Raw genomic sequence first — 24,860 nt, forward strand, 5'->3', positions numbered from 1 at the left:
TTTAACGTGGGAATACTAGCATGGAAAACAACTCATGATTGACCTGGTGGGTTTCTGTCTCAGAGGGGAAGGACTGGGTTTGCGTTTCTCCTCCCAATTTTTTCTGGGGAGGCAGTGGGCATTTAACCCAGGGGTGCTTAACCACTGAGCCACATCCCTGGATCTTGCTGAGTTTTTTAGGGCCTCTCTTAAGTTGCTGAGGCTGCTTTGAACTTGTAATCCTCCTGCTCAGCCTCCTGAACCTCTAGGATTACAGGCGTGCACCACCGTTCCCGGTCCCCAAAGTAATTTTTGGAATTCTTTTTTCTGTTATTATGTGTCTACCCAGTTTTCTTTTTTTAAAAAATTAATTAGTTTATTTCCTATAGCTTTATGGAGGTAAAATTGAAGTACAATAAAATGCACATATTTGAAACCCAGTTTTCTTTAACCACTTTTTATGTGAAAATAGTCCAGTTGCTCCAAAACATTTAAATAGATGTGACAATGGGTGCAAATTTTGTTGCCAAAAAATTCCTTGCATCTTAAGAAAGCTGTGTTTCTTTCTTAAATGTGTCACTGTGTGCTCACAACCTTGGACCCCAGCGTCTCCCAGTGTATACTCTGAGTGTCCAGGATTTTAAGTAGATTGGAAATGCAGACGTTCATGGTTCACATTAGAGCTTTGAACTTTGAGGATTTCATGAACCGTATCAAATGCTGGGGGCGCGTGGTACCGTTGTGAGTATTGGCAGCCACCACTGAGGTGGAACGTTGGAAGCCGATTACACGTGAGGCTACACAGGAAGGGCCCAGCTCAACGGAGTGGGCAGCCCCGTGGGAGCAGCAGCTGAGGACCTGGAGACTCAGTGGAGCTGCTGAGGACGCGGGCTCTGGACACACAGACCTGCTGTGGGATCTCTGCTCCAGAGGTCCCTTACTCCTCGGACCTCAGTTCCCTCGTCTGTAAAATGGGGGTGACAACCCGCCTATAGTTACTGTGAAGATGAAGCAAGATACACACAGGGATCTGGGAACACAGCACCCGAGGACTCAATAAATGCATCAGTATTTTCATAGGAATCCATTTCTTTTCAAATTTTTGTTGTTGTTGTTGATGGACTTTTATTTATTCTTTAATTCATTTACTCACTTATTTAAGTGTGATGCTGAGAATTGAACCCATGCCTCACACGTGCTAGGCCGGTGCTCCGCCGCTGAGCCCTGACCCAACCCTGGAAACCAGTTCATAGCAGAACAGGTGGATTCCGGCTGTGGTGGAGCAGGTTCACTCCAGCGGAGGCTAGAGTGGGTTATTTTTTAGGTTCTGATTTTTTTGCAGAAAATGTTGGTCAGAAATTCACAGGTTTTGCAGATACCCTAGCATGGAAAAAAGCCAAACATCGGGGGCAGGGCTGTGGCTCAGTGGTGGAGCGCTTGTGGATCTCAGTGAGGCACTGGGTTCGATCCTCAGCACCACATAAAAATAAATGAATAAAATAAAGGCATTGTGCCTTCTACAACTGAAAAAACACATAAAACCAAACAGCTGTGTTCCTTTGACACACTCTGTTGTGGGATGGGGCAAGAAGCAGCAAACAGGGCTTGAAGAGTAGGAGAAACCAAACTTTATGTTGGGCTGGCAGCCCGGAGGAGACCCGCACTCCAGGTTCTGAGTGCCACCCTGACCAGTTTTTCCCAGTATTTATAGGCCATCTAGTGTCATAAATCATCTAGTCTAAAATGATACGTAGTTGTGCACAAGGTTTCAAAAAACGATAGATGATGGTGTGTAAGGGTTTCCAAGCGGAAGTGTTTGCAGAAGCAGACGGTCAGATCAGGGGACTGGCCTTGGGGGGAGCTCTGGCCTGGGCAGAGCCTCCACCGGGCAGGTGCTTACATGAAGAAGGAAGTAGTTAGGTCCTAAAGTGCTTTACCATCCAAAAGGAAGGAGTGGATGGCCTGGTTAGGGTCCCTGAGAACCAGCTGGCGGGACGGGGAGGGGACCGCTCTCCCTTTCCCAGGCACTGTACAGACAGTGCCCTTGGTTTGCTTTAGGTCCCGGCTGGGTCAGCCACCGGCCCCGCTGTCTGGGGATGGAACTCGCACCTAGGCAAGCACTTTGCCCCAGTCTCCTAGTTCTCCTTGCCTCCTGTGGACGCACTTCGCACGCAGGAAGGGCAGAGTGCCAGATGGCAGCGAGCCACTTCCCATTTCCTTCTGTTCAGTCTCCTTTGGCCTCTGCCTCTGTATTCCCCGCTCCTCCCTGTCCTTAGTTCCGTTTTAAAGCATGGACGTGCAGAGGAGGTGTGACCACTCATTCAGAGGTTGGCTCCAGTGTTTTCCTGAGAATCAGGGTGGGAGTGTGGAGGGGATGTGGAGAAGAGAGACGCGTGATGAGAGTGGCCCACGGGCAGCCCCCTGCTGGCTCTTCAGCCCCACTCCCCATCTCCCCGACTGGGTGAGGGTCTCCATTGCTTCACTCCACCCTCCCATCGTCAGGCTTCTGGAGACACGCGTTCCTCGTGCTGCTTCCTGTGGGAGAAAGGATGTTCTGGTAGGGCGTGGGTGCCCAGCTTACGGTGGCCAGAAGCGATCGTGCATACAAAGCCTCCCTTGCTTCATCCAGGAGACGTGGGTCCGGACACTGGAGTCCACCATCATCTGGAGCTCCGGATTTCGAGTCGGGTAATTTCCTTGTTTGATTGATTCCTGCTAGTCGGTCCCCTTGATTCAAGTCCAGCCCCAGCCATTTCTTCCATGCAGGGCTCTGAGAGTGGATTCCAGCCCCAGGTGCAGCACAGGAAGCCTCTAGCCGCCTGGCTGCCCCCTTCCCAGCCTCACCGCAGGCAGCCTCATCGGAGTCACCGGGCTGACTTCAGTTCCTCGGGTGTGTTTTCTGCCTGCGCCCAAAGGTCGTCGTGTGTGCTGTTCCTTCCCCGTCTTAGGGCTCTTCCTTCAAGACCCTGTGGTAGGACGCCCCCACCCGCGCGGCCCCAGGTGGACTTTCCTGGCCCTCTTCCCGGTATAGGCTGGCCACCGCTCTCCTGTTCCCAGACAGATGTGTGACTGGAGGTCGAGCCTCCCTGTCAGCCTTCTCCACTGCGAGGTGACCCAGGACTGTCTTGAGGTCGGCTCTCAGAGCAAAGGCAGTCCTGGCACGTGACGCTTATGGGGGACTCGTGACTGGTGCCTGAATCTCAGCCGGGGACAGTTAGGAGGGCTCCTCGCCAGCCTCCGTGACCGGGCTCTGCGTCTCTTCTGAGGTTGGGAGAGGTCACAGGACTCTTTGCTAGTGAGCACATTTGGGAACCGTGGCTTTCCGAATTCTCCCCTCAGAGACCCTGAGCCCTAGGTCAGCCCCGAGTCTGGCGGAGTAGTAAGGAACCTGTTTAACCTGGCAGTTGCAACGAATTTAATCAACAACTCTTTCTTTTGGAAAGAAAGAAATTGCAAGTTCATGGGGACCCGGAGACAGGCAGCCAGAGACCGTGGTGGTGATCACGCACACCATCCTGACCTGCACGCACCTCTTGCCCGCACTTTGCCACACCCACGTGCTCCACAGACGCGCCCTGCTGCGTGCATGTGCACGTTTTTCTGAGCCATTTGGAAGTAAAGTTGTCCGTGTCCTCGGCCCCCACGTACTTCAGTGCACACCTCCTAAGAAGAGCGCCACTCTGCATAACCGCGCGCTGTGATCACACCTAAGGCCCCGACGTGTGCTCAGTAGTGTCTGATGACAAGCGTTCCGTTTTCAGTTTTTTACTTGTCTCTGTCTTTCTTCGCCATTCCTGTTTCCTGGTCAGGTCTAGTCAGCGTTCAGGTCCTGCGTTTGGTTATGTCTTTAGGACAGTTCCTGCCTTTTTTTTTTTTCTTCTTCTTTTTTCTTTCTTTCAAGTAGACAGACCAGTAGTTTGTGGGATGCCCCGCGTTTGGGAATTCTCTTCTAGTCTCCTCTTCAGTAGGTAAGCAGGACCACCAGATGGGAGCGGCTGGGTCCTTCTACTTGCCTGGTGTTAGGAGGTGCGGACCTGAGGCTGCTGGATGCTGGGGTGCTGGTGGGGACCCTGGTGAAGGGGTGAGGGCCCTCCTTTGCAGCGTTACACTTCTGGTGTGCCCAGCGTGTGATGCGTGGGGTGAGGTGTGAGCCTGTGCGGTGGTTCCCCTTCCAGTGAGCTTTTCCCCCTCCCCTGTGGGTTTCAGCAGCCTTGAGACCCCTGCCATGGTGGTGGCTCAGTGAGGCTCCAGAGACCTTCCAGAGCCCCAGATCCTTGACCTTTTTTTGTACCAGGGATTGAACCCAGGGGCTGTAACCACTAAGCCACAGGGTCTCGCTGAGTTGCCGAGGCTGGAGGCTGGCCTTGAACTTGGGATCCTCCTGCCTCAGCCTCCTGAGCTGGGACGACAAGTGTCCTTAGTGGTTCCTTTTGTCCTTCAAGTATGCCCCATTAAGAATGGAATGTGGAGTTTGTGTTCACTGGTTCCTTGAGTTGTTTTCTGTGGGCTGTTTTCCTTCCTGGTAATTAGTTCAGAGATTTTCCTCTTTCTTTTTTTGGAACTATTATTGAAGTGTAATGTACGTATTAAAACCTGTGTAAATAAGTGAGCAGCTTGATGGATCTTTACAACATGAATGTGCCTCTGTAACCAGAACCCCGGTCAGAAGATAGGACCAGCAGCCGCCCTCAACCCTCCCGCCTCACCCTGGATCCCCGGATCCCCCTGGTGCTGTCTAGGGTGTGGCGCGCAGGTGCCCCCCACCTGTGGGCTCTTGGGTCTGCCCACTTTGCTCCTCGGGGTGTGTGGGAGGCCCGCCCGTGGCTTCCGTGGTCCCAGCTCTTTCCTGTTGTGTGCAGTCGCCCCCACATTGGGGACTTGACTGGCGAAGTTCAGGACCATCGCCAGCGAGCCCTTGCTCATTTTATGACCTCACGGTACTCATCCATGTGGGTCACCTACTCGGCCACTTTCCCTTGGATGAACTTGTAGGGTTTTTGTTTTTTCCCCCGGGGTTTTCCTCTTACAATAATGTTGCACAAGGATTTGAATAAACTTGTACTTTAGAGTAAGGAACATTTTTTAAAAGGAACGTTTTAAAAAAGCTTTCTATGAGGAGTGAGAGTAACAGGAGCAGTTTTGGGGAGAAAGCGAATCTGTTTGGCAGCCCTGCCCACTTGTGCAAAGGAACCAGGAACCAGCTTTCCTTGGCACCAGGTTAACGTAGTGCTTGGGTTCTCTCACAGAGGCGTCGGGGCCGATGTGATGCGGTCCCCTCTCCATGTCCCCTGTAGCAAGGCGGAGCTCAGAGGAGTCCGCTGAGGCTGTCACGGTTCTTAGCATTGGCTGATCATTGATTTACGTGAGTAAACCTTACTCCTGTGTCTGCTGTGCATCCTGTGTTCCAGGTGCCCTGCCCTGTGTGGCCCCGGGGCGCACCCTTCTCCCTTGGAACTTGTGTTCTAGTGGGGGACCAGACAGATCAGAGCTATGTGGCCTGCCAAGAGAAATAAGGCGGCAGGGCTGAGGAGAGCCTGCAGAGGCCGGCTTCCTCTTCTCTCCGCTCTCGCCCAGCCCAGCCTGTTAGCTCTCCGGGAGGACTGGCAGGCAGAAGGGATGTGCGCACCTCGTGTAAAAATCACAGTTAAGTGCGTTGGGTTCATGGTGTCAAATTAGTTGGCTCCTGATCTGGAGAGTCAGATTTCATTATTTTGTGAGGAATTTTTCCAAGTCGTGGGTTTTTTTTTTGCCAGGGATTGAACTCAGGGGCCCTCAACCACTGAGCCACCTCCCCAGCCCTGTTTTGTATTTTATTTAGAGACAGGGTCTCGCTGAGTTGCTTAGGGCCTTGCTTTTGCTGAGGCTGGCTTTGAACTTGTGATCCTCCTGCCTCAGCCTCCTGAGCTGCTGGGATTATAGGCACCACCATGCCGCCTCGTGGTCATTTTTGTGTGTGTCGCACACCTGATTGACAAGATGGAGGCTGCTGGAATCCTGAGGGAGGGGGACAGTAGATCTTCCTGTGAGAGTCCAGGGCAGAGGAGGAAAGGCTGCCCACTTGGCCAAGAGGTGACCTCGGGGCAGAGCCCCAGGCCTGGCTCCCTTGCCGCAGGTGAAGCGGTGGCCCAGGGCTGCCGCATGGGCCTCTGGGTGGACGGTCTTGGTGGTAAACCTGAGCGGCGCTTCCTTTTCTCAGCTGCACCAGGGTTTCCAGAGATTCCTCACCTGGACTCAAGGAAGAGGTGGTGATTACTGTCCGGTGGCAGTGCCAGCGCTTGGTAGTGTCCTGGACTCTGCTAGCAGTCCTGGCAGCCGCTGCCCGGCCGCCCTGCGGGTTGGCTCTGTTTCCTGCTCATCCTCGCACCTGGGGGCGAAAGCCGCGCCCAGTGAGGCCGGTGCTCAGTGGGTACTTGCTGGAACAGCGAGGAGTGACAACCACAGCAGCCGCGTGCCTGCGTGGTATTGGTCTTCTCACCGCTGTTCAGCCATCGCTGATCAGGCGCACGCCACTGGAAAGTAGTGCCATCGGGATGTCCTGAAACACCTGACCTTTTTTTTTTTTTTTTTTTTTTGCGGTACTGGGGATCGAACTCAGGGCCTTGTGCTTGCGAGGCAAGCACTCTACCAGCTGAGCTGTCTCCCCAGCCCCAAACACCTGACCTTTACCGCCGGGTTCTGACTTCTAGTCACACGACCTTCTTTACCTCGAGGCTCCACTTCCTTATCTGAAATAAAAAGTTGAGATGGCATCTGCTTCACAGAGGTGAACGAGATACTTGAGATGGGAAGCCCTGTGTGTCGTTAGGCCAGAGCCACAGGCTGAGTTTGGTGACAGGACTCGTCATAGGGATACTTGTGAGGCCCTGCGTTTCATTCTGTACCACCAGGTGGCACGAACAGCGTAGCAGCAGCCTCTCCAGTAAGATGCAGGGGTCCCACCTCCAGTGAGCTTAGTGTGGGTCCATGGGGTGTGGCCCTGTCCTCACAGGTAGCAAGTACCAGCTGAATACCTGACCGAGTGATGGACGCCCTAAAGTCCACTCACAGAAATAGCCAGGACAGAAGTTCCCGAAGCCAGCTCTCTAGAGAACCACTGCATGGCACTGGTTACACAGAGAAAGGTGCTGGATCGGGAAGTTGCAGGTTAGGTAACCAAACATTCTGGGAACTTCTGGGCCTTGAGTTACTGTAGATCATGAATCTCCAGAGGGGGCCCGAGGTGACAGTTCCTTGTAACAGATGGAGCAGGGCTCCTGCGACTGCACCTGGACCACTCTGTCTGCGTGGGCAGACAGCTGGGCCAGTGTTCAGAAAGCAGCCGGGGCGGGAGGCAGCTGTGGCGCTGTGGGTGGGCCACACAGCAGGGGGAAGTCTGGGGCGGGGTGGGGGTGGCCGAGAGAGGGCAGGTGAGGAGCGCTAGCTAAAGGTGACCAGGAAACACCTGGGCCCAACCCCACGTAGAACTCTATTGCCAGTGGCTTGTAGACTGTCCCCGCGTTCTTGGACTTGGTCATTTCTGGGGAGTGTGGAGCATGAGATGATGCTGAGGCATGTCCTTAAAATCCCAAGCTGTCCCAAGCCTGTGAACCTGCGATTGTTTCCTTTTGCTTGACGGTATTTACTTCCTCCTCCTTGTATTTTTTAAGCATTGTGCTAGTTCTGTGGATAATTAGAAGAATCGTCAGGTGTGACTGTATTAGCTGAACAGTGAGACTCGCGCAGGGGACGCGGGCAGACACTTATGACAAGTGAACAAAAGCCAGCTGTGGACGATCTGTCTGAGAAGGGGAGAATGGGCTGGGGCCAAGGCTTCCTCCAGAACTCGTCTCCTAGGGTCGGAGGGCTTATTCCTGGCAGGAAAGGGCAGGCCCCTGTGGGTGAGTGGAGTCTCACGGAGGCGGGATACGCCGGGGCGGGGAGCGGAGCTGGGGGCCAGGCTGTGATGAAGGGGACCCGGCAGCCGTGCAGGGGCGAGGCTCCAGAGCTCTTCCGAGCAGGTGTGTCCGGGCCAGGTGGTGAAGCAGTCAGAGCACAGGCACGCTGGGCCACTCCAGCGCCGTCAGGGGCCCTGATGCAGATGCCCAGGAGTCTGAAGGCCCATGGTGACTGGCCTTCGGGCCATAGTTGCTGACCTTTCAGGATCATTTCAAGGATTGAGAGAAAGGATTATGCAACTTAGTGCACAATACGTGTTGGCGACTATTTTTATTATGTAACTGAAGTTCCCTGTAGGAGGAGGACTCAGAGTGTGGCCCTCAGTCCAGCAGCACTGGTACCTGTCACCCAAGAGCTGGTCACAGGTACAAGCTCGTGGGCCCTGCACACCCAAGGACTCAGAGCCTCTGCCGGGTGGGGGTCCTGCCTGGCAGGAAATGGGCTTCCAGCAGCTCTGGAGGAGCCCAGGACAGGCGGGGAGAGGGGTGAGGAGGCCCCCCCCTGAGCAGTCCTGCAGCCAGAAGTCCAAGGCCGAGGGGGGAGGGGGAGGAGGAGAGAACCTGAGGGAAAGCTCTCCCGCTGCTTGGTCATCCCCGTCGGTGGGCGACACAGCACGGCACTGGAGGTGAAGGAAAGCGTTCAGGGCCATGGGAACGTATTGAGCAGCCCAAATGATGACACCGACATAGGACAAAACTAGAAATTTGGTGCGAAATTTAAATCTTAGGTTGGATGGATACTTATGGACTGCCCACCTGCCGTGGCCCAGCACCGCACCGCCTCAGGAATCAGAAAATGAGCGTTATTCTTGTTGCACGGGCTCCGCGGAACGACGTCTTCTAAGGTTTCGAAGGTGCTTTTCCCTTCGCTTTTCCTAGCCACCGTGTCCGACCTGTTTTCTGGCAGAGCCGGGAGGCACGCTCCCCCGGCTGGTGTGGAGCCTGCTCTGAGCCTCGCCCGCTCTGAAAGCGGCCTCAGCCTTGACTTGGGCGAAGCCTTGTGAGAGAGCTCTGTCCATTCGTGCTGGCCTCTGGGTTGGCCTGGGAGTTTGCCCGCCGGTCATTGTCTGTGGCCTCATGCCCGTCACTTCACCAGTACAGACACCAAGCTCAACAGCTTGGAATAAAGGACATTGATTTTTGAGCTTCGTCCATTCACCCGCTCAGTTACCCTTTATTCCCATTATGTCCAGGACACTGGTAGTAATGATGGGCGTCAGCGGGCAGAACTGGTGGCCTAAGGCTGCACTCGCTGCACGGCAGGTCACCCTGCCGAGGCCAGTGCTGCCTGCGGCTACGCTGGAGGCTGGCCAAGTGTTGGGTGGGTCCAACTTCAGACACAGAGCTCAGATTGCAAGTGGCCACCTTCAAAAAACACCCCTTCTCCAGGATGAGGGAGACAGAGTCAATAGAGCGCCTGTTGGGAGACGGCTTTAACTCCGTACAGTTGCTTTAAAATAGGTGCCGTTGGGTTGAGAGGGCGGATGGGTGCAGGTGCTCCATTAGCGTGGTCACCCTGCAGAGAGCAGTGCTGGGCTGTCTCATCTGTTCCGCGTGCGCCCAGGTGACTCCACACGCTGCCTGCTTTCCCTGTGTGCTGTTGGGTGGGTAGCAAGGGCAGCTGGCATTCTGTTACTGTCTTGTCTCTCCAAACCCGAAGGAGGGTGTTGCGCCTTAGTCTGCCATTCTAGAAAGGTTGACAGGACCAGGCCTGGATGTCAGCGTTTGTAGAAGCAGAGTAGTTAACAGATTCGAGTTCTGTGTAGAGTCATCTAGTTTAGAAAGGGTGGTCTTAAGGAGAGCAGATGCCTTTTAAAAACGATTTACTTGATTCACAGAAGTCTTCCTGATCATCTCAGTGCTAGAACATAGAGACCAGCTCTTCTACAACTGTGGAATACTAACAGCAATTCCCCTGAACCCTCCCGAGAAATGTTAGTGTCCTGAAAACATGGAATCCAGTGTGGGAAATAGAGACATGGCATCATAGGGTTTTAGAGGTTTATTTAGAAGGTGCAAAAAGAAAAGAAATCCAGAGTTGCATGCTTCCATGCTCACCTCTGATCCCCGCTCTTGTTCTTGTTTTCCGCAGTGAACACCTACCTCTTCATGATGCAGGCTCAAGGCATCCTGCTGCGGGACAACGTGCGAACAATCGGTGCTCAGGTGTATGAGCAGGTGGTGCGCAGCGCTTACGCCAAGAGGAACAGCAGCCTGAATGACTCCGGTATGTTCCTAGTGGAAGGCGGGTAAATTTGGCTTGTGTAACTGTTCAAAGGAGAGGAGTGCGTTGTCCAGACCAGGCGGGAGGCCTGGCCCCGGCTCACTTCTGCCAACAGGATGGGTGACCGTGTTTCCTCCCTGCTGCTTTTCAGGGAGGCGGAGGGCCTTTCAGAGTACTCTTCAAGCTGTCCCTTTCCAGGGTGGTGGCCACTCATATCCTGCCAGTAAGCAGATTAAGTGTCCATTTAGGACCCCAGCCGAGCAGGAGCACCAGATGCTGTTCAAGGAAATAATTTTGATTTATTTTCAGAAAATGCATTCAGCCAGCTAGTGGAAGGGGAAGAACCCGGTGGTGCTTCCTGGGAATGACTTCAGGGCTAACACCGTGGGTTGTGTTGCTCTGTTCTTGAGACCCGCGCTGTGGTGGGGGTCTGCTTATGTCATCATCTGGCCCTGTTGCTGCATGAGAAGGGGTGGGCCAGCTCTCTGTCCTGCTGGACCCACTTGAATTTGTCCAGCCCCAGAGACGTCTCCAGGCTTTCTTCATGGATGCCATTGTCGAATCTGAATAGATCTTCTTCTCGTAATGATTGTGTGATTCAGGGACAGTTTTACAAATCGCAGTTACAGAGGGGCAGCCTCTGACTTTCCCTCCGGGTCAGGCGTGGCCTTCTGTGGCTTGGTCTCAGCCACGTGGTTGAGTTTGCTGTCAGCTTCTGTGCTGTCACTAACACCACCAGCCTAGGAAGGTCTGTTGGGCCCACCGTTCTGGAGGTCCAGACCATGACCATTTGGCCCTGTTCCTTTTGGGCCTGTGACAAGGCAGCACATCGGCAGAACAAACTGCCCACCTCCTGGCCAGAAAGCAGGAGAGAGGAAGAAGAGTGCCTCTCCTCTCAGGGGCGCACCCCAGTGACCTGTAGACCTCGCTACACTCGGCTCGCTTCTAGAGTTTCCACACGTCTCCGTGGTACCAAGCCTGGCACCAAACTTCAGTCCTGGGACACACGCTAGATTCAGGCCCTGGCATGGTCGACCTCACCTTGAGAAAGACTTTTCAGCTAAGCATTGCGATGAGGACCACAGAACAGACATTTCCGCCTCAACCTTTGGGGCTTTGACCTGTGGCTTTTCTTACCTGCGAGCAGCAACTGTGCAGAGAAAGGCAGATGGAGGTCAGATGGCAGCTACTTGGCCCAGGATGGTGAGGACCTTAGTCCTGAACCACAGTTTTTGACTTGAAAAGACTGTGCCCGGCAAGTTCTTCACCTTTAAGACGAAGCTTTCCATTCTTTTTAAATTTTCCAGAAACTGAATGTAACAAACCTTATAAAAGGAGATTTTCCTTGTCCAGCCAGGGATGGTTTAAAAAAAAAAGTGTTTGAGATTTTTGCTTAAGCACTCAAGATTTGCCTCCTATTTAATCAAGGATAATGTGCTTTTCTGTGGCGTCTTCCTTATTTCATCCAAGCCCAGTTATATATTTTTTTTAAAGTTCTGGGCTGGGGAGATAGCTCAGCTGGTAGAGTGCTTGCCTCGCAAGCACAAGGCCCTGAGTTCGATCCCCAGTACCGCAAAAAAAACAAAGTTCTTTCTTCTGAATCAGTCCTCTCTTCTGTAATGAGTTCTAAGATTGCCTGAAGTTCAGTGTAGAAAGTGAAATTGCTTTACAAATGAGAATTACTCTGCAGTACGCAGGAAATCAAGAGGAAGTATTGCTTCTTAAAGGGAAGTTAAATTCTTAAAAGGATGGATCGCATCCTAGTTCATCAGTCTGCCTGCTGGCCAGTTTGGCAGCAGCAGAGGACTTGAGTCAGCCAAGGCGTAAGCCCCTCGTCCCCCTCTCCCCCCTGGGGCTTGTACCCAGGGGTGCTGTACTACTGACCTACATCTGTGGCCCACTTTGCTTTGTATCTGGAGGCAGGGTCTCACTGAGTTGCTGAGGATTTGGAATCCTTCTGCCTCAGCCTCCTGAGTGGCTGGGGTTTGCTTTAACCCTGTTTTGTCTTCTGAGTTTTGCCAGTGATGCCTGTGCACTGTTTTGCTGGCTTCAGTCTGACTTTGAAGGCAGGCAGGATTTTATGTCCGTCTCCTCTCCTCCCTCCTTTCCTGTTCTTGCTGTTGATCAAAGCCAGGGCCCCGAGTGCGCTAAGCGTGCAGCACCCCGGCCCTGCCCCAGCCCTCCATTGCTTCATGGGGAGAGTGAGCTTGGAGCAGGAGCAGCTTGGTCACAGGACTCTTCCTCACGCCCTGCCATAGAACCTCAGCAAGCCTGGTTTCTCCCTCAGCACTTGCCTCATTCAGTAGGCATGGAAGACGCCAGCGTTGGGTAGGGGACCCCTGCGGATCGAGTTGGGGCTGCCACAGTCCCGAGTCTTCCCAAGGCACGAGCAGCTGCTTCCTCTGCCTCTTCCACACCTTGTTTTTTCTTCTTTTGGGACCAGGGATTGAACCAGGGCCACTTAACCACTGAGCCACATCCCCAGCCTTTTTTATTTTATTTTGAGACAGGGTCTCACTAAGTTGCTGACTCTGGCTTTGAACTTGCAAGCCTCCTGCCTCAGCCTCTGGAGTTGGTAGAACTACAGGCTTGTTCCACTGCACCCGGCTCTCTCCCACTTCTTTAAAAGGCTTCTGTGGTTACTAAGAAAGTGGGTTTTAATCTTGTTTATTTTTTTAAAATTTATTTTGATTGTAAACAAATGGAATACATGTTGTTTCTGTTTGTACATGGAGTAACAGCATACCATTTGCGTAATCATACATTCACATAGGGTAATGATGTTTGATTCATTCTGTTATATTTTCCTTCCCCCCACCCCTCCCACCCCTCTTTTCCCTCTATACAGTCCCTCCTTCCTCCATTCTTGCCCCCCTCCCACCCCCCAATTATGTGTCATCATCCGCTTCTCAGCGAGATCATTCATCCTTTGGTTTTTTTGAGATAGGCTTATCTCACTTAGAATGATATTCTCCAATTTCATCCATTTGCCTGCAAATGCCATAATTTTATTATTCTTTATAACTAATATTCCTCTCTCTCTCTCTCTCTCTCTATATATATATATATACACACACACACACACACACACACAAACACACACCACAGTTTCTTTATCCATTCATCAATTGAAGGACATCTAGGTTGGTTCCACAGTCTGGCTATTGTGAATTGAGCAGCTATGAACATTGATGTGACAGTATCTCTGTAGTATGCTGATTTTAAGTCCTTTGAGTATAGGCCGAGGAGTGGGCTAGCTGGGTCAAATGGTGTTTCCATTCCAAGTTTTCTAAGGAATCTCCACACTGTTCCAGAGTGGCTGCACTAATTTGCAGTTCCACCAGCAATGTATGAGTGTACCTTTCTCCCCACATCCTCGCCAACACCTATTGTTGCTTGTATTCTTGATAATCGCCATTCTACTTGGGGTGAGATGGAATCTTAGTGTAGTTTTGATTTGCATTTCTCTTATTACTAAAGATGGTGAACATTTTTGCATTGTTTGTTGATTGCTTGTAGATCTTCTGTGAAGTGTCTGTTCATATCCTTAGCCCATTTGTTGACTGGGTTATTTGTATTCTTGGTGTAGAGTTTTTTGAGTTCTTTATATATTCTGGAAATTAGTGCTCTTTCTGAAGTATGAGTGGCAAAGATTTTCTCCCACTCTGTAGGCTCTCTCTTTGCATTGCTGATAGTTTCCTTTGCTGAGAGAAAGCTATTTAGTTTGAATCTATCCCAATTATTGATTCTTGCTTTTATTTCTTGTGCTATGGGAGTCCGGTTAAGGAAGTCTGATCCTAAACCAACAAGTTGAAGATTTGGACCTACTTTTTCTTCTATAAGATGCAGGGTCTCTGATCTGATTTCAAGGTCCTTGATCCATTGTGAGTTGATTTTTGTGCAGGGTGAGAGATAGGGGTTTAGTTTCATTCTGTTGCATATGGATTTCCAGTTTTCCCAGCACCATTTGTTGAAGAAGCTATCTTTTCTCCATTGCATATTTTTGGCACCTTTGTCTAGTGTGAGAAAATTGTATTTATTTGGGTTTGTGTCCATGCCCTCTATTCTGTACCATTGATCTACCTGTCTATTTTGGTGCCAATACCATGCTGTTTTTGTTACTATTGCTTTGTAGTATAGTTGAAGTTCTGGTATTGCGATACCCCCTGTTTCATTCTTCCTGCTAAGGATTGCTTTAGCTTTTCTGGGTTTCTTATTCTTCCAGATGAATTTCATGATTGCTTGCTCTATTTCTGTAATGTATTCAATGATGTATTTCTGGTACATCATTGGGATTTTAAGTGGAATTGCATTGAATACTGTATAGCACTTTTGGTAATATGGCCATTTTGACTATATTAATTCTGCATATCCAAGAACATGGGAGATCTTTCCATCTTCTAAGGTCTTCCTCAGTTTCTTTCCTCAGTGTTTTGTAGTTTTCATTGTAGAGATCTTTTATCTCTTTGGTTAGATTGATGCCCAAGTATTTTATTTTTTTTGAGGCTATTGCAAATAGAGTTGTTTTCCTCATTTCCCTTTCAGATGTTTCATCGCTTACATATAAAAATGCTTCAGATTTATACATGTTGATTTTATAGCCTGCTATTTTGCTGAATTCATTGATGAGGTCTAGAAGTTTTCTGGAGGAGGTTTTTGGATCCTCTAAATATAGAATCATGTCATCAGCAAATAGTGGGAGCTTAAGTTCCTCTTTTCCTATTCGTATCCCTTTAATTTCTTTAGTCTGTCTAATTGCTCTGGCTAGAGTTTCGAGGACATTGTTGAATAGAAGTGGTGAAAGAGGACATCCCAGTCTTGTTCCCGTTTTTAAAGGGAATGGTTTCAGTTTTTCTCCATTAAGAATGATGTTGGCCATGGGCTTAGCATAAATAGCCTTTACAATGTTCAGGTATGTTCCTACTATCCATATTTTTTCTAGTGTTTTGAGCATGAAGGGGTGTTGTATTTTGTCGAACACTTTTTCTGCGTCAATTGAAATAACCATATGATTCTTATCCTTAAGTCTATTGACATGATGGATTACGTTTATTGATTTATGAATGTTAAACCATCCTTGCATTCCAGGGATGAACCCCACTTGATTGTGGTGCACGATTTTCTTAATATGTTTTTGGATACGGTTTGCCAATATTTTGTTAAGGATCTTTGCATCTATATTCATCAAGGATATTGGTCTAAAATTTTCTTTCCTTGATGTGTCTTTGCCTGGTTTGGGTATGAGGGTGATATTAGCTTCATAGAATGAGTTCGGTAGGGTACCCTCCTTTTCTATTTCCTGGAATACTTTGAGAAGTATTGGAATGAGTTCCTCTTTGAAGGTCTTGTAGAACTCGGCTGAGAATCCGTCTGGTCCTGGGCTTTTCTTGGATGGTAGGTTTTTAATGGCTTCTTCTATTTTATTGCTTGATATTGATCTGCTGAAATTGTGTATGTTCTCCTGGTTAAGTTTGAGAGGAGCATATGTCTCTAGAAATTTGTCAATGTCTTTGGTAGTTTCTATTTTATTGGAATACAGATTTCGAAGTAGCTTCTCATTATGTTAAGTATCTTAGTGGTGTCTGTCGTGATATTTCCTTTTCCATCATCTATTTTAGTAATTTGAGTCTTCTCTCTCCTTCTCTTTGTTAGTGTGGCTAAGGGTTTGTCTATTTTGTTTACTTTTTCAAAGAACCAACTTTTTGTTTTATCAATTTTTTGAATTGTTTCTTTTGTTTCAGTTTCTTTGATTTCAGCTCTGTTTTTAATTATTTCCTGTCTTCTATTACTTTTGCTGTTATTCTGTTCTTCTTTTTCTAGGGCTTTGAGCTGTAATGTTAGGTCATTTAGTTGTTGACTTTTCATTCTTTCCTGGAATGCGCTCCATGCAATGAATTTTCCTCTTAGTACACTTTCATAGTGTCCCAGAGATTTTGAGATGTTGTATCGTCATTCTCATTGACCTCTAAGAATTTTTTTATCTCCTTCCTGATGTTTTCTGTTATCCATGTTTCATTCAATAGCATATTATTTAGTCTCCATGTGTTGGAGTAATTTCTGTTTTTTATTTTTTTATTGATTTCTACTCTCAGTCCATTATGATCTGATAGAACACAAGGCAGTATCTCTATTTTTTTGCATTTCCTAAGGGCTGCTCTGTGGCATAACATATGGTCTATTTTCGAGAAGGTTCCATGTGCTGCTGAGAAGAAAGTGAATCTGCTCATTGATGGATGGAATATTCTGTATATGTCTATTAAGTCTAGGTTATTGTTTGTGTTATTGAGTTCTATGGTTTCTTTGGTTAGATTTTGTTTGGAAGATCTTTCTAGTGGTGACAGCGTTGCGTTAAAGTCACCCAGAATTATTGTGTTGTGGTCTATGTGATTCCTGAAATTGAGAAGGATTTTTTTGATGTACAGGGATGCACCATTGTTTGGGGCATAAATATTTACTATCGTTATGTCTTCCTTATGGTTCCCTTAAGCAGTATGAAATGTCCTTCTTTATCCCTTCTGACTAACTTTGGCTTGAAGTCCACTTTATCTAATATAAGGATGGAAAACCCTGCTTTTTTACTGAGTCCATGTGCATGGTAGGTTTTCTCCCATCCTTTCACCTTTAGTCTGTGGATGTCTTTTTCTATGAGATGAGTCTCTTGCAGGTAGCATATTGTTGGGTCTTTCTTTTTAATCCATTCTGCCAGTCTATGTCTTTTGATTGATGAGTTTAGGCCATTAACGTTCAAGGTTATTATTGAGATATGATTTGTATTCCCAGTCATTTGGCTTATTTTTGGTTTTTAAGTTGGCTTGGTTTCTCCTTTGAGTGGTTTTTCTCTAAGGTAGTTCCTCCCTTTGTTGACCTCCATTGTTGTTTTTCATTTCCTCCTCATGGAATATTTTGTTGAGAACATTCTGTAGCGCAGGCTTTCTATTTGTAAATTCTTTTAACTTTTGTTTATCATGGAAGGATTTTATTTCATCTTCAAATCTGAAGGTTAGTTTTGCTGGGTATAGGATTCTTGGTTGGCAACCATGTTCTTTCAGAGCTTGAAATATGTTGTTCCAGGCCCTTCTAGCTTTTAGAGTCTGGATTGAGAAGTCGGCTGCTATCCATATTGGTCTCCCCCTATATGTAATCTGATGCTTTTCTCTCGCGGCCTTCAAAATCCTAACTTTATTTTGAATGTTAGGCATTTTCATTATAATGTGCCTTGGTGTGAATCTGTTGTGATTTTGTGCATTTGGTGTTCTGTAAGCCTCTTGTATTTGATTTTCCATTTCATTCTTCAGGTTTGGGAAATTTTGATATTATTTCATTGAATAGGTTGTTCATTCCTTTGGTTTGTGTCTCTGTGCCTTCCTCAATCCCAATAATTCTTAAATTTGGTCTTTTCATGATGTCCCATAGTTCTTGGAGATTCTGTTTATGATTTCTTACCATCTTCTCTGTTTGAGCAACTTTATTTTCAAGATTCAATATTTTGTCTTCATTGTCTGAGGTTCTGTCTTCCAAGTGGTCTAGTCTTTTGGTGATGCTTTCCATTGAGTTTTTTATTTGGTTTATTGTTTCCCTCATTTCAAGGATTTCCGTTTTTTTTTTTTTTTTTTTTTTTGAGAATCTCTATCTTGCTTCTAACCAATAGAACATGGCAAGAGTGATGGGATGTTACTACCCTATTAACATTGCTTAAAGGTCTGTCTTGCTAGTAGGCTTGCTTAGAGTCTTTTGTTGTTAATGACTGTGAAGACACAAACTACCATGAATCCTATAGCTGTTAAGAAACTGAATGCTGCCAACAACCACACTGAATGGGGAAGTCGACCCTTTGCTAGTTGAACTTCCGGATGAAAACTTGGCCAACAACTTGGATTACAACCTTGTAAGACCCTGAAACACAGAACCCAGAAAAGCCATGCCTGAACCTCTGACCCACAGGAACTGCCACACGTGTAGTATGTGTTTAAGTCATTAAGTTTGTGCAAATTTGTCACCCACAACAAGAAAATTATATACCAAGTTTCAAACTCAAAAAAAAAAAAAAAGAATCTCTATCTCATTGTTGAAATGATCTTTTGCTTCCTGTAGTTGCTCTTTCACCTTACTGGTATTATCATTCATTGCCTGCATTTGCTTTCTTATCTCATCCTTTCCTTCACGAATCATCTTAATCATGTATAATCTGAAGTCCTTTTCTGACATTTCTTCTACCATACTGTCATTGGATTCTATTAATATAGAATCTAGATTTGTTTGGATCATTTTCTTCCCTTGTTTTTTCATGTTGTTCATGTATCTTTCCCTCTAGCAGTGCAGATCTGGGGTATTGAAGATTTCCCCCTATAGGCTTATAGTGGCCCTATAGGTTTTCAAAACCGTTTCTTTAAGGGGAGATCAGTATTAGCAGTGCCCAGTTCAGACACTATGCAATCCTAGACCAAATGGCCCCTATGAGGACAATAACAAAATTGTCATAATAAACAGAATGAGTTCAAATATTACCTTCAGTAAAACAAACAGGTTTGCAAATAAGGTCTGCAGTTTCAAATGGAGGACAAAGAGGATGCAGAGGGATGTAGAATGTAGCTGTTAATGCAATAAGAAAAGATTATACAGAAGCTCTAGATAATAGAAAGGGTGAGAGTGTAATCAAAAGAAATTGGATGTTAGCATGCAAAAAGGGAGAAAGAGACTCTGAGGGAACAGATAAACAAAAGGAAAAGAGAGCAAGAAAAGTAAAGAAATAAAAACTTAAAATTTTTCAATAAGGAGAAAAAAGAAAATCTACAGTATAACAGTCATGTAGTAATGAAACCTCCCAGAGTTCAGTAGCCTGATGCATGAGAGGTACTTGACAGTGAGCTTCAAGCCTCCAGCAGGCGTCTCAGGATGGGATTTGCCCCACCTAAAGATCGGAGCTACGGCTTGCAGGATTATCCAAGATGGCCGCTCTAGCTTCAAAATGTGTTGGCAAATGGGGAGCTGCAGCTCAGGGGTGGACATGGTCAGCTGGAGGTCCTGGAGACGGGATGCGGTTGGTCATGCAGGGGTCCTGGAGGTCAGGTGTGTTTGGTGTGGTTGCGGGATCCTGGAGGCCGGGTGCAATCAGTTGGTCTGGGATCCCGGTGATAGGGTGCAGTCAGTTGGTCTGGGGGTCCTGGCAGCAGGGAGCAGTCAGTCGATGTGAGGGCCCTGTAGAGAGGGAGTGATCAGTCGGGCTGAGGGATCCTGGAGACGGGGCTCAGTCAGTCCGGCCAGGGGTCCTACGGGGCCTGGCTGTCTCAAGATGGCGGCAGCTACGTGTAATCAAACCTGCAGGTACTGTGGCAGGGAACTTCCAGGCAACAGCAGGCAGCTGGAGCTCCACTGGCAATTGGCGATCAGTTTGCTGACTGTTGTCAGATGATCGGGAGGTGAACCTCGTGCATTGGGTGATGGATAGGTGAAAGGCAGGCAATGGACAGGCGAGAGGCAGGCAAATGGTGGATGATAGGTGCCTGACAGTGAGCAATCTGCACTCAAAAAAGGTGTCGATATGCTGGCAGACTGCAGGTCATCACAGCAGACAAATGGGGTAAACAGCAGGGGATCGATAAGCAGCAAAAACTGCCTCACCAAGAAACAGATATCCTCTGCTTGAAACTGGAGTTACGGAGCGACGAGGAACGCAGCCTCCCTCTAGTCCGCCATCTTGGATCTCTTGGTTATTTTTTGCAGTGCTCAGGTGGAACCCAGGGCCTGATGGGTGCTGGGTAGGCACCTTGCCATGGAGCCTCACCCCAGTCCTTATTTACTTTTTTGCTTAAAGAATTTAAAATAAGCAATGAGGAAATTAGGTTTGGTTTTGTTTCATCTCTAAGGCGTAGTATATTTGAGGTGTGTCTTTTTCCCTTAAATGACACGATATTAATTTAGTAGTCAGAAGAAAAGTATTGTTTTGTTTCACGCCACTCGTTACCATGTTTATGTTATCTGTGTTTGAAGGAAGTAGGAAGCACTTTATGTGTGTCTTCAGACACACCCCCCGTAGGAGGATCCTTCAGATAAAAATGTCTTGTCTATTTTTTTTTTTTTCTTTTCTCAAATGCCCTGTTTGGTGGTAGCTTTAGGCTTCAAACTGCCTTTGCCTAGATTACTCCTCTTCTGATTTGTAGCATGGCCTGTGGAGATGCTCAGCACAGTACCGGGGGAGTTTGTCGCCTTGGTGTGGGTGGCGATGGCTGCTGTTCCCAACCGGCCTCCACAGGCCCGCGCAGGCTCGCAGACGCCTGGGACACGTTTGTCAGCACCTGGGAGATCCTCGATTTTTAAGAGAAATGCGCCTCCCAGAATCACCCAGGGTGATGACTAGTACTTGGTTCTTCAGTGGATTTGAAGCAGTCATTACCCCCGGGAGGGGGCTCGACCTGGGCTGGGTCTGCGTGTGTGAACTGAGGACTTTGAGCCACTTTCTGTGAAACAGTTCGCCTGTGAGGCTTATGCTTCCTGGTCCACGTCTTCAGTCTGCTTTCCATGAAGGCAGGTTTAGCGTTCCTCACGAGAGTCTCCCCTTGTTGGGATACGGCCCAAGTTCCCTCCAAGCTGCCTCTCTTTGAATTTCGCCACAGGTGCTCTGAGTAGTTGCCAAGTCCACATATTTTGCAAGAGTTCAAGGATTCACTTGATTGCTGGAGACCCTCTCTCAGTGCTTTTTTAAAAAATAACCCGAGTTAGAGATTCTGCAATTCTGGGTTGCAAAATGGATGTGAACACAGTTTTAATTTTCATGGAATCATCACGACTCTACAAGGACTGGTGACAGAGACTAATGACTTTGAAAAAGGCTGCACAGCTCAAGGGAAAGGCGCAGCCCGGGCCTGAGCCCCACCATGCGCCAGCCCTCTCCTGCGCGGGGTGCACGCACTCAGTGCTCCCCTCTCGCAGTCTGCAAAGATGAGGGCAGAAGGTCCCCTTCCTGGGCCCAGTTACAGTCCCTAGGAGAGGCCAAAGTGGCCTTTAGGAATGAAGAGCTGAGTGCGTCCCGAGAGGTGGAGGTGGTCTCCGGAGACTGGCCGGTCTGCGGTGGCGCTGGCACAGCAGGCAGGTGGGAAAGCCCAGGGGTCTTATCTCCTCCGGGAGGGGGCATTGATGGGATCGGCTCCGTTCCATAGTGAGCTGAGCCAGCGGCAAGGGAAGGTAGTTGCTCCTGGAAGAAAACGACGCGCAGCGCTCCGTGTTTCTCGGCTCCGACGTTCACAGCAGCATGTCAACACTGAAGGCTGCCCTACCCCCTTAGGGTGTGTGACGGTGGGGACGTGGGGGTGGGACTGGGGCGGGGCGGGACGACCTCCTCCCCTCCTGCAGTGGGAAGTGGCTGATGAGGTGAAGTGGAACCTCAGGGCTAGCCACGCGCTGGTGGGGGCCCAGGTGATGTCCAGAGGAGCCAGTGTTGCTTGGAGTCAGAGGTGAGGGGCCGCTGCCGTTAGCTCGCTCCCTGATCACACCTGACTAAACAGAGCAGAGACGGCTGTGATGCCAAGAGGAAGGGAAAAGGGCCCCGATGAAGCCGTCCCCTCCTCCCGTGCCTCTGTGTCCGTGGGTTCTTGCTTTTGCCGCACTGAGGAAAGGCCTTCCCAGGAGGCTGTAGGGGAGCATGATTGCTCGGCGGTGCTGAGTTCCTTTCCCCTTGTCCCCCCAGATTACCCTCTTGACTTGAACCACAGTGAGACCTTCCTCCAAACCACGACATTTCTTCCTGAAGACTTCACCTACTTCGCCAACCATCCCTGCCCCGAGAGGCTCCCTTCCATGAGTGAGTACAGCGCCTGCTCCGCCTCCTCTGCCTTGGGGCAGATGGCCTCCGCGCGTGGACTGCCGAGTCTCCCTTCGCTGGCCTCCCTCTGCGGCTCGCAGGCACTCCTGGACTCCGGAGACGGCTCGGGCAGTCGATCGCGCCCCGGCTCCTCCCCAGCACGCTCCCAGGCTCCCCTGTCTTTCCTCTCTCCTCTGCACCTGCCCCTTGTGTGTAAGCTGGGGTCTGTTAGGACGTCTTGGAAACAGCAGAGACAGACAGCTGTGTCCTTTTAGCCCAAGTCACACTGATGAAAACTAGTTTGAATGACACATGTTACTTTCTTTACAAGTTGCTGTGTGTTTGCGTAAGTCTTGGGCCAAGCGTGGTGGCACACGCCACTTACCCTGGTGACTTGGGATGCTGAGGGAAGAGGATCACAAGTTTGTGGCTATCCTAGCAACTTAGCAAGACCCTTTTTATAAATAGAAAATAAGAAGGGCTGAGGGTGTAGCTCAGTGCTAAAAAGCACCCCTGGGTTCAACACCCAGTATCAATCAGTCAATCCCTAGAGTCTTGGATATTTTCTTTTTGGAACTCGATGTGTAATCTGAAACTCCATGTGTAATCGTGGCGGTAAACTCATGCCTTTTCTGTACTTTGGGGCTTCTCACTTGTGCTTTTTATTTATTTTTTTATTTTCTTAAGGCAGAAGCTCGTGTTACCAGGTCATCCACTTGCTAGCCCCTATTGACTGTCCTGTTTCTGCTTCCCAGCCTAAGTGGAAGACTAGTGTCTGAGACCGGACACGATCCACTAGGGCCCAGCTCACTGGTGGGCGAGTCCAGAGACAGCAGTGCATCTGGACCTGCTTCAGGAGCAAGCCACCACGGCCTGAGCCCGGCCACTTGTGTCCTCCTCCTTTGAGAGATTTAGCTGCCATTTCACTTAAAATCTGATTTCTGGCTGCACCCTTGGAAGAGCCCCAAACTCTGAACTCCTTGACGTGCTTCCTTTCGGAGCAGTGCTGCCCAGAGGTGCAGAGATGGAAGGCGGAGCACGGGCCACCCCCACGGCATACAGTCTGCTGAGAAAGCATTGAACTTCTCCAGAGAGTAAACCCTGGGCCAGGGGGAAACCGGTCACTTTCTGGCCTTTTAATTGTTTTTCCCTCTCTATTCAGAGGGCCCAATAGACATAAACATGAGTGAAATCGGAATGGACGACATTCACGCCCTCTTCTCCAGAGACCCGACCATCAAGCTGGGAGGTCACTGGAAGCCTTCTGATTGCGTGCCTCGGTGGAAGGTGGGCTGTGACGCTGCACCCCAGTGCTGGAGGGGCATCTGGGCTTGCTGTCCCATGTCATCACTGGGGATTTCCTAATTGTGACCTTTCTCATTTGCCCCCCTCTCACACACACCCCCAAAGTATTTGCATTTGATATTGCAACATGTTGGCTGTTTTAGAGACGTGGTTAACATGTTGGCTGGTTTAGAGACGTGGTTAACATGTTGGCTGGTTTAGAGACGTGGTTAACATGTTGGCTAGTTTAGAGACGTGGTTAACATGTTGGCTGGTTTAGAGACGTGGGTTAACATGTTGGCTGGTTTAGAGACGTGGGTTAACATGTTGGCTGGTTTAGAGACGTGGTTAACATGTTGGCTGGTTTAGAGACGTGGGTTAACATGTTGGCTGGTTTAGAGACGTGGGTTAACATGTTGGCTGGTTTAGAGATGTGGGTTAACATGTTGGCTGGTTTAGAGATGTGGGTTAACATGTTGGCTAGTTTAGAGACGTGGTTAACATGCTGGCTGTTTTAGAGACGTGGGTAACATTTGGCTGTTTTAGAGACGTGGTTAACATTTGGCTGTTTTAGAGATGTGGGTTAACATGTTGGCTGGTTTAGAGACGTGGTTAACATGTTGGCTGGTTTAGAGACGTGGTTAACATGTTGGCTGGTTTAGAGACGTGGTTAACATGTTGGCTGGTTTAGAGACGTGGGTTAACATGTTGGCTGGTTTAGAGACGTGGTTAACATGTTGGCTGGTTTAGAGATGTGGTTAACATGCTGACTGTTTTAGAGACGTGGTTAACATGCTGGCTGTTTTAGAGACGTGGGCTGGTTTAGAGACGTGGGTTAACATGTTGGCTGGTTTAGAGACGTGGTTAACATGTTGGCTGGTTTAGAGATGTGGTTAACATGCTGACTGTTTTAGAGACGTGGTTAACATGCTGGCTGTTTTAGAGACGTGGGCTGGTTTAGAGACGTGGGTTAACATGTTGGCTGGTTTAGAGACGTGGGTCAACATGTTGGCTGGTTTAGAGACGTGGGTTAACATGTTGGCTGGTTTAGAGATGTGGTTAACATGTTGGCTGGTTTAGAGACGTGGGTTAACATGTTGGCTGTTTTAGAGACATGGTTAACATGTTGGCTGTTTTAAAGATGTGGGTCAACATGTTGGCTGTTTTAGAGACGTGGTTAACATGATGGCTGTTTTAGAGACGTGGGCTGGTTTAGAGACGTGGGTTAACGTGTTGACTGGTTTAGAGACGTGGGTTAACATGTTGGCTGGTTTAGAGACGTGGGTCAACATGTTGGCTGTTTTAGAGACGTGGGTCAACATGCTGGCTGTTTTAGAGACGTGGGTAACATTTGGCTGTTTTAGAGACGTGGTTAACATGTTGGCTGTTTGAGAGACGTGGGTAACATTTGGCTGTTTTAGAGACGTGGGTCAACATGCTGGCTGTTTTAGAGACGTGGGTAACATTTGGCTGTTTTAGAGACGTGGTTAACATGTTGGCTGTTTGAGAGACGTGGGTAACATTTGGCTGTTTTAGAGACGTGGGTCAACATGTTGGCTGTTTTAGAGACGTGGGTCAACGCTGGCTGTTTTAGAGACGTGGGTAACATTTGGCTGTTTTAGAGACGTGGGTCAACATGCTGGCT

At 48.8% G+C, this 24,860-nt stretch overlaps 1 protein-coding gene across 1 annotated transcript in view; it reads left to right on the top strand.

The window, feature by feature from the left end:
- B4galt5 (beta-1,4-galactosyltransferase 5) overlaps positions 1 to 24,860 on the top strand; it is a 76,850-nt gene that overhangs the window by 42,691 nt on the left and 9,299 nt on the right. Inside the window, exons 2-4 of the mRNA XM_047540867.1 lie at positions 10,006 to 10,140; positions 21,818 to 21,931; positions 23,094 to 23,218. Of these exons, the coding sequence (XP_047396823.1) occupies positions 10,006 to 10,140; positions 21,818 to 21,931; positions 23,094 to 23,218 (374 nt within the window). The remainder of the gene's footprint in view (positions 1 to 10,005; positions 10,141 to 21,817; positions 21,932 to 23,093; positions 23,219 to 24,860) is intronic.

Source organism: Sciurus carolinensis, chromosome 2 (genome assembly GCF_902686445.1).
Source record: "Sciurus carolinensis chromosome 2, mSciCar1.2, whole genome shotgun sequence".
Taxonomy (NCBI): Eukaryota; Metazoa; Chordata; class Mammalia; order Rodentia; family Sciuridae; genus Sciurus; species Sciurus carolinensis.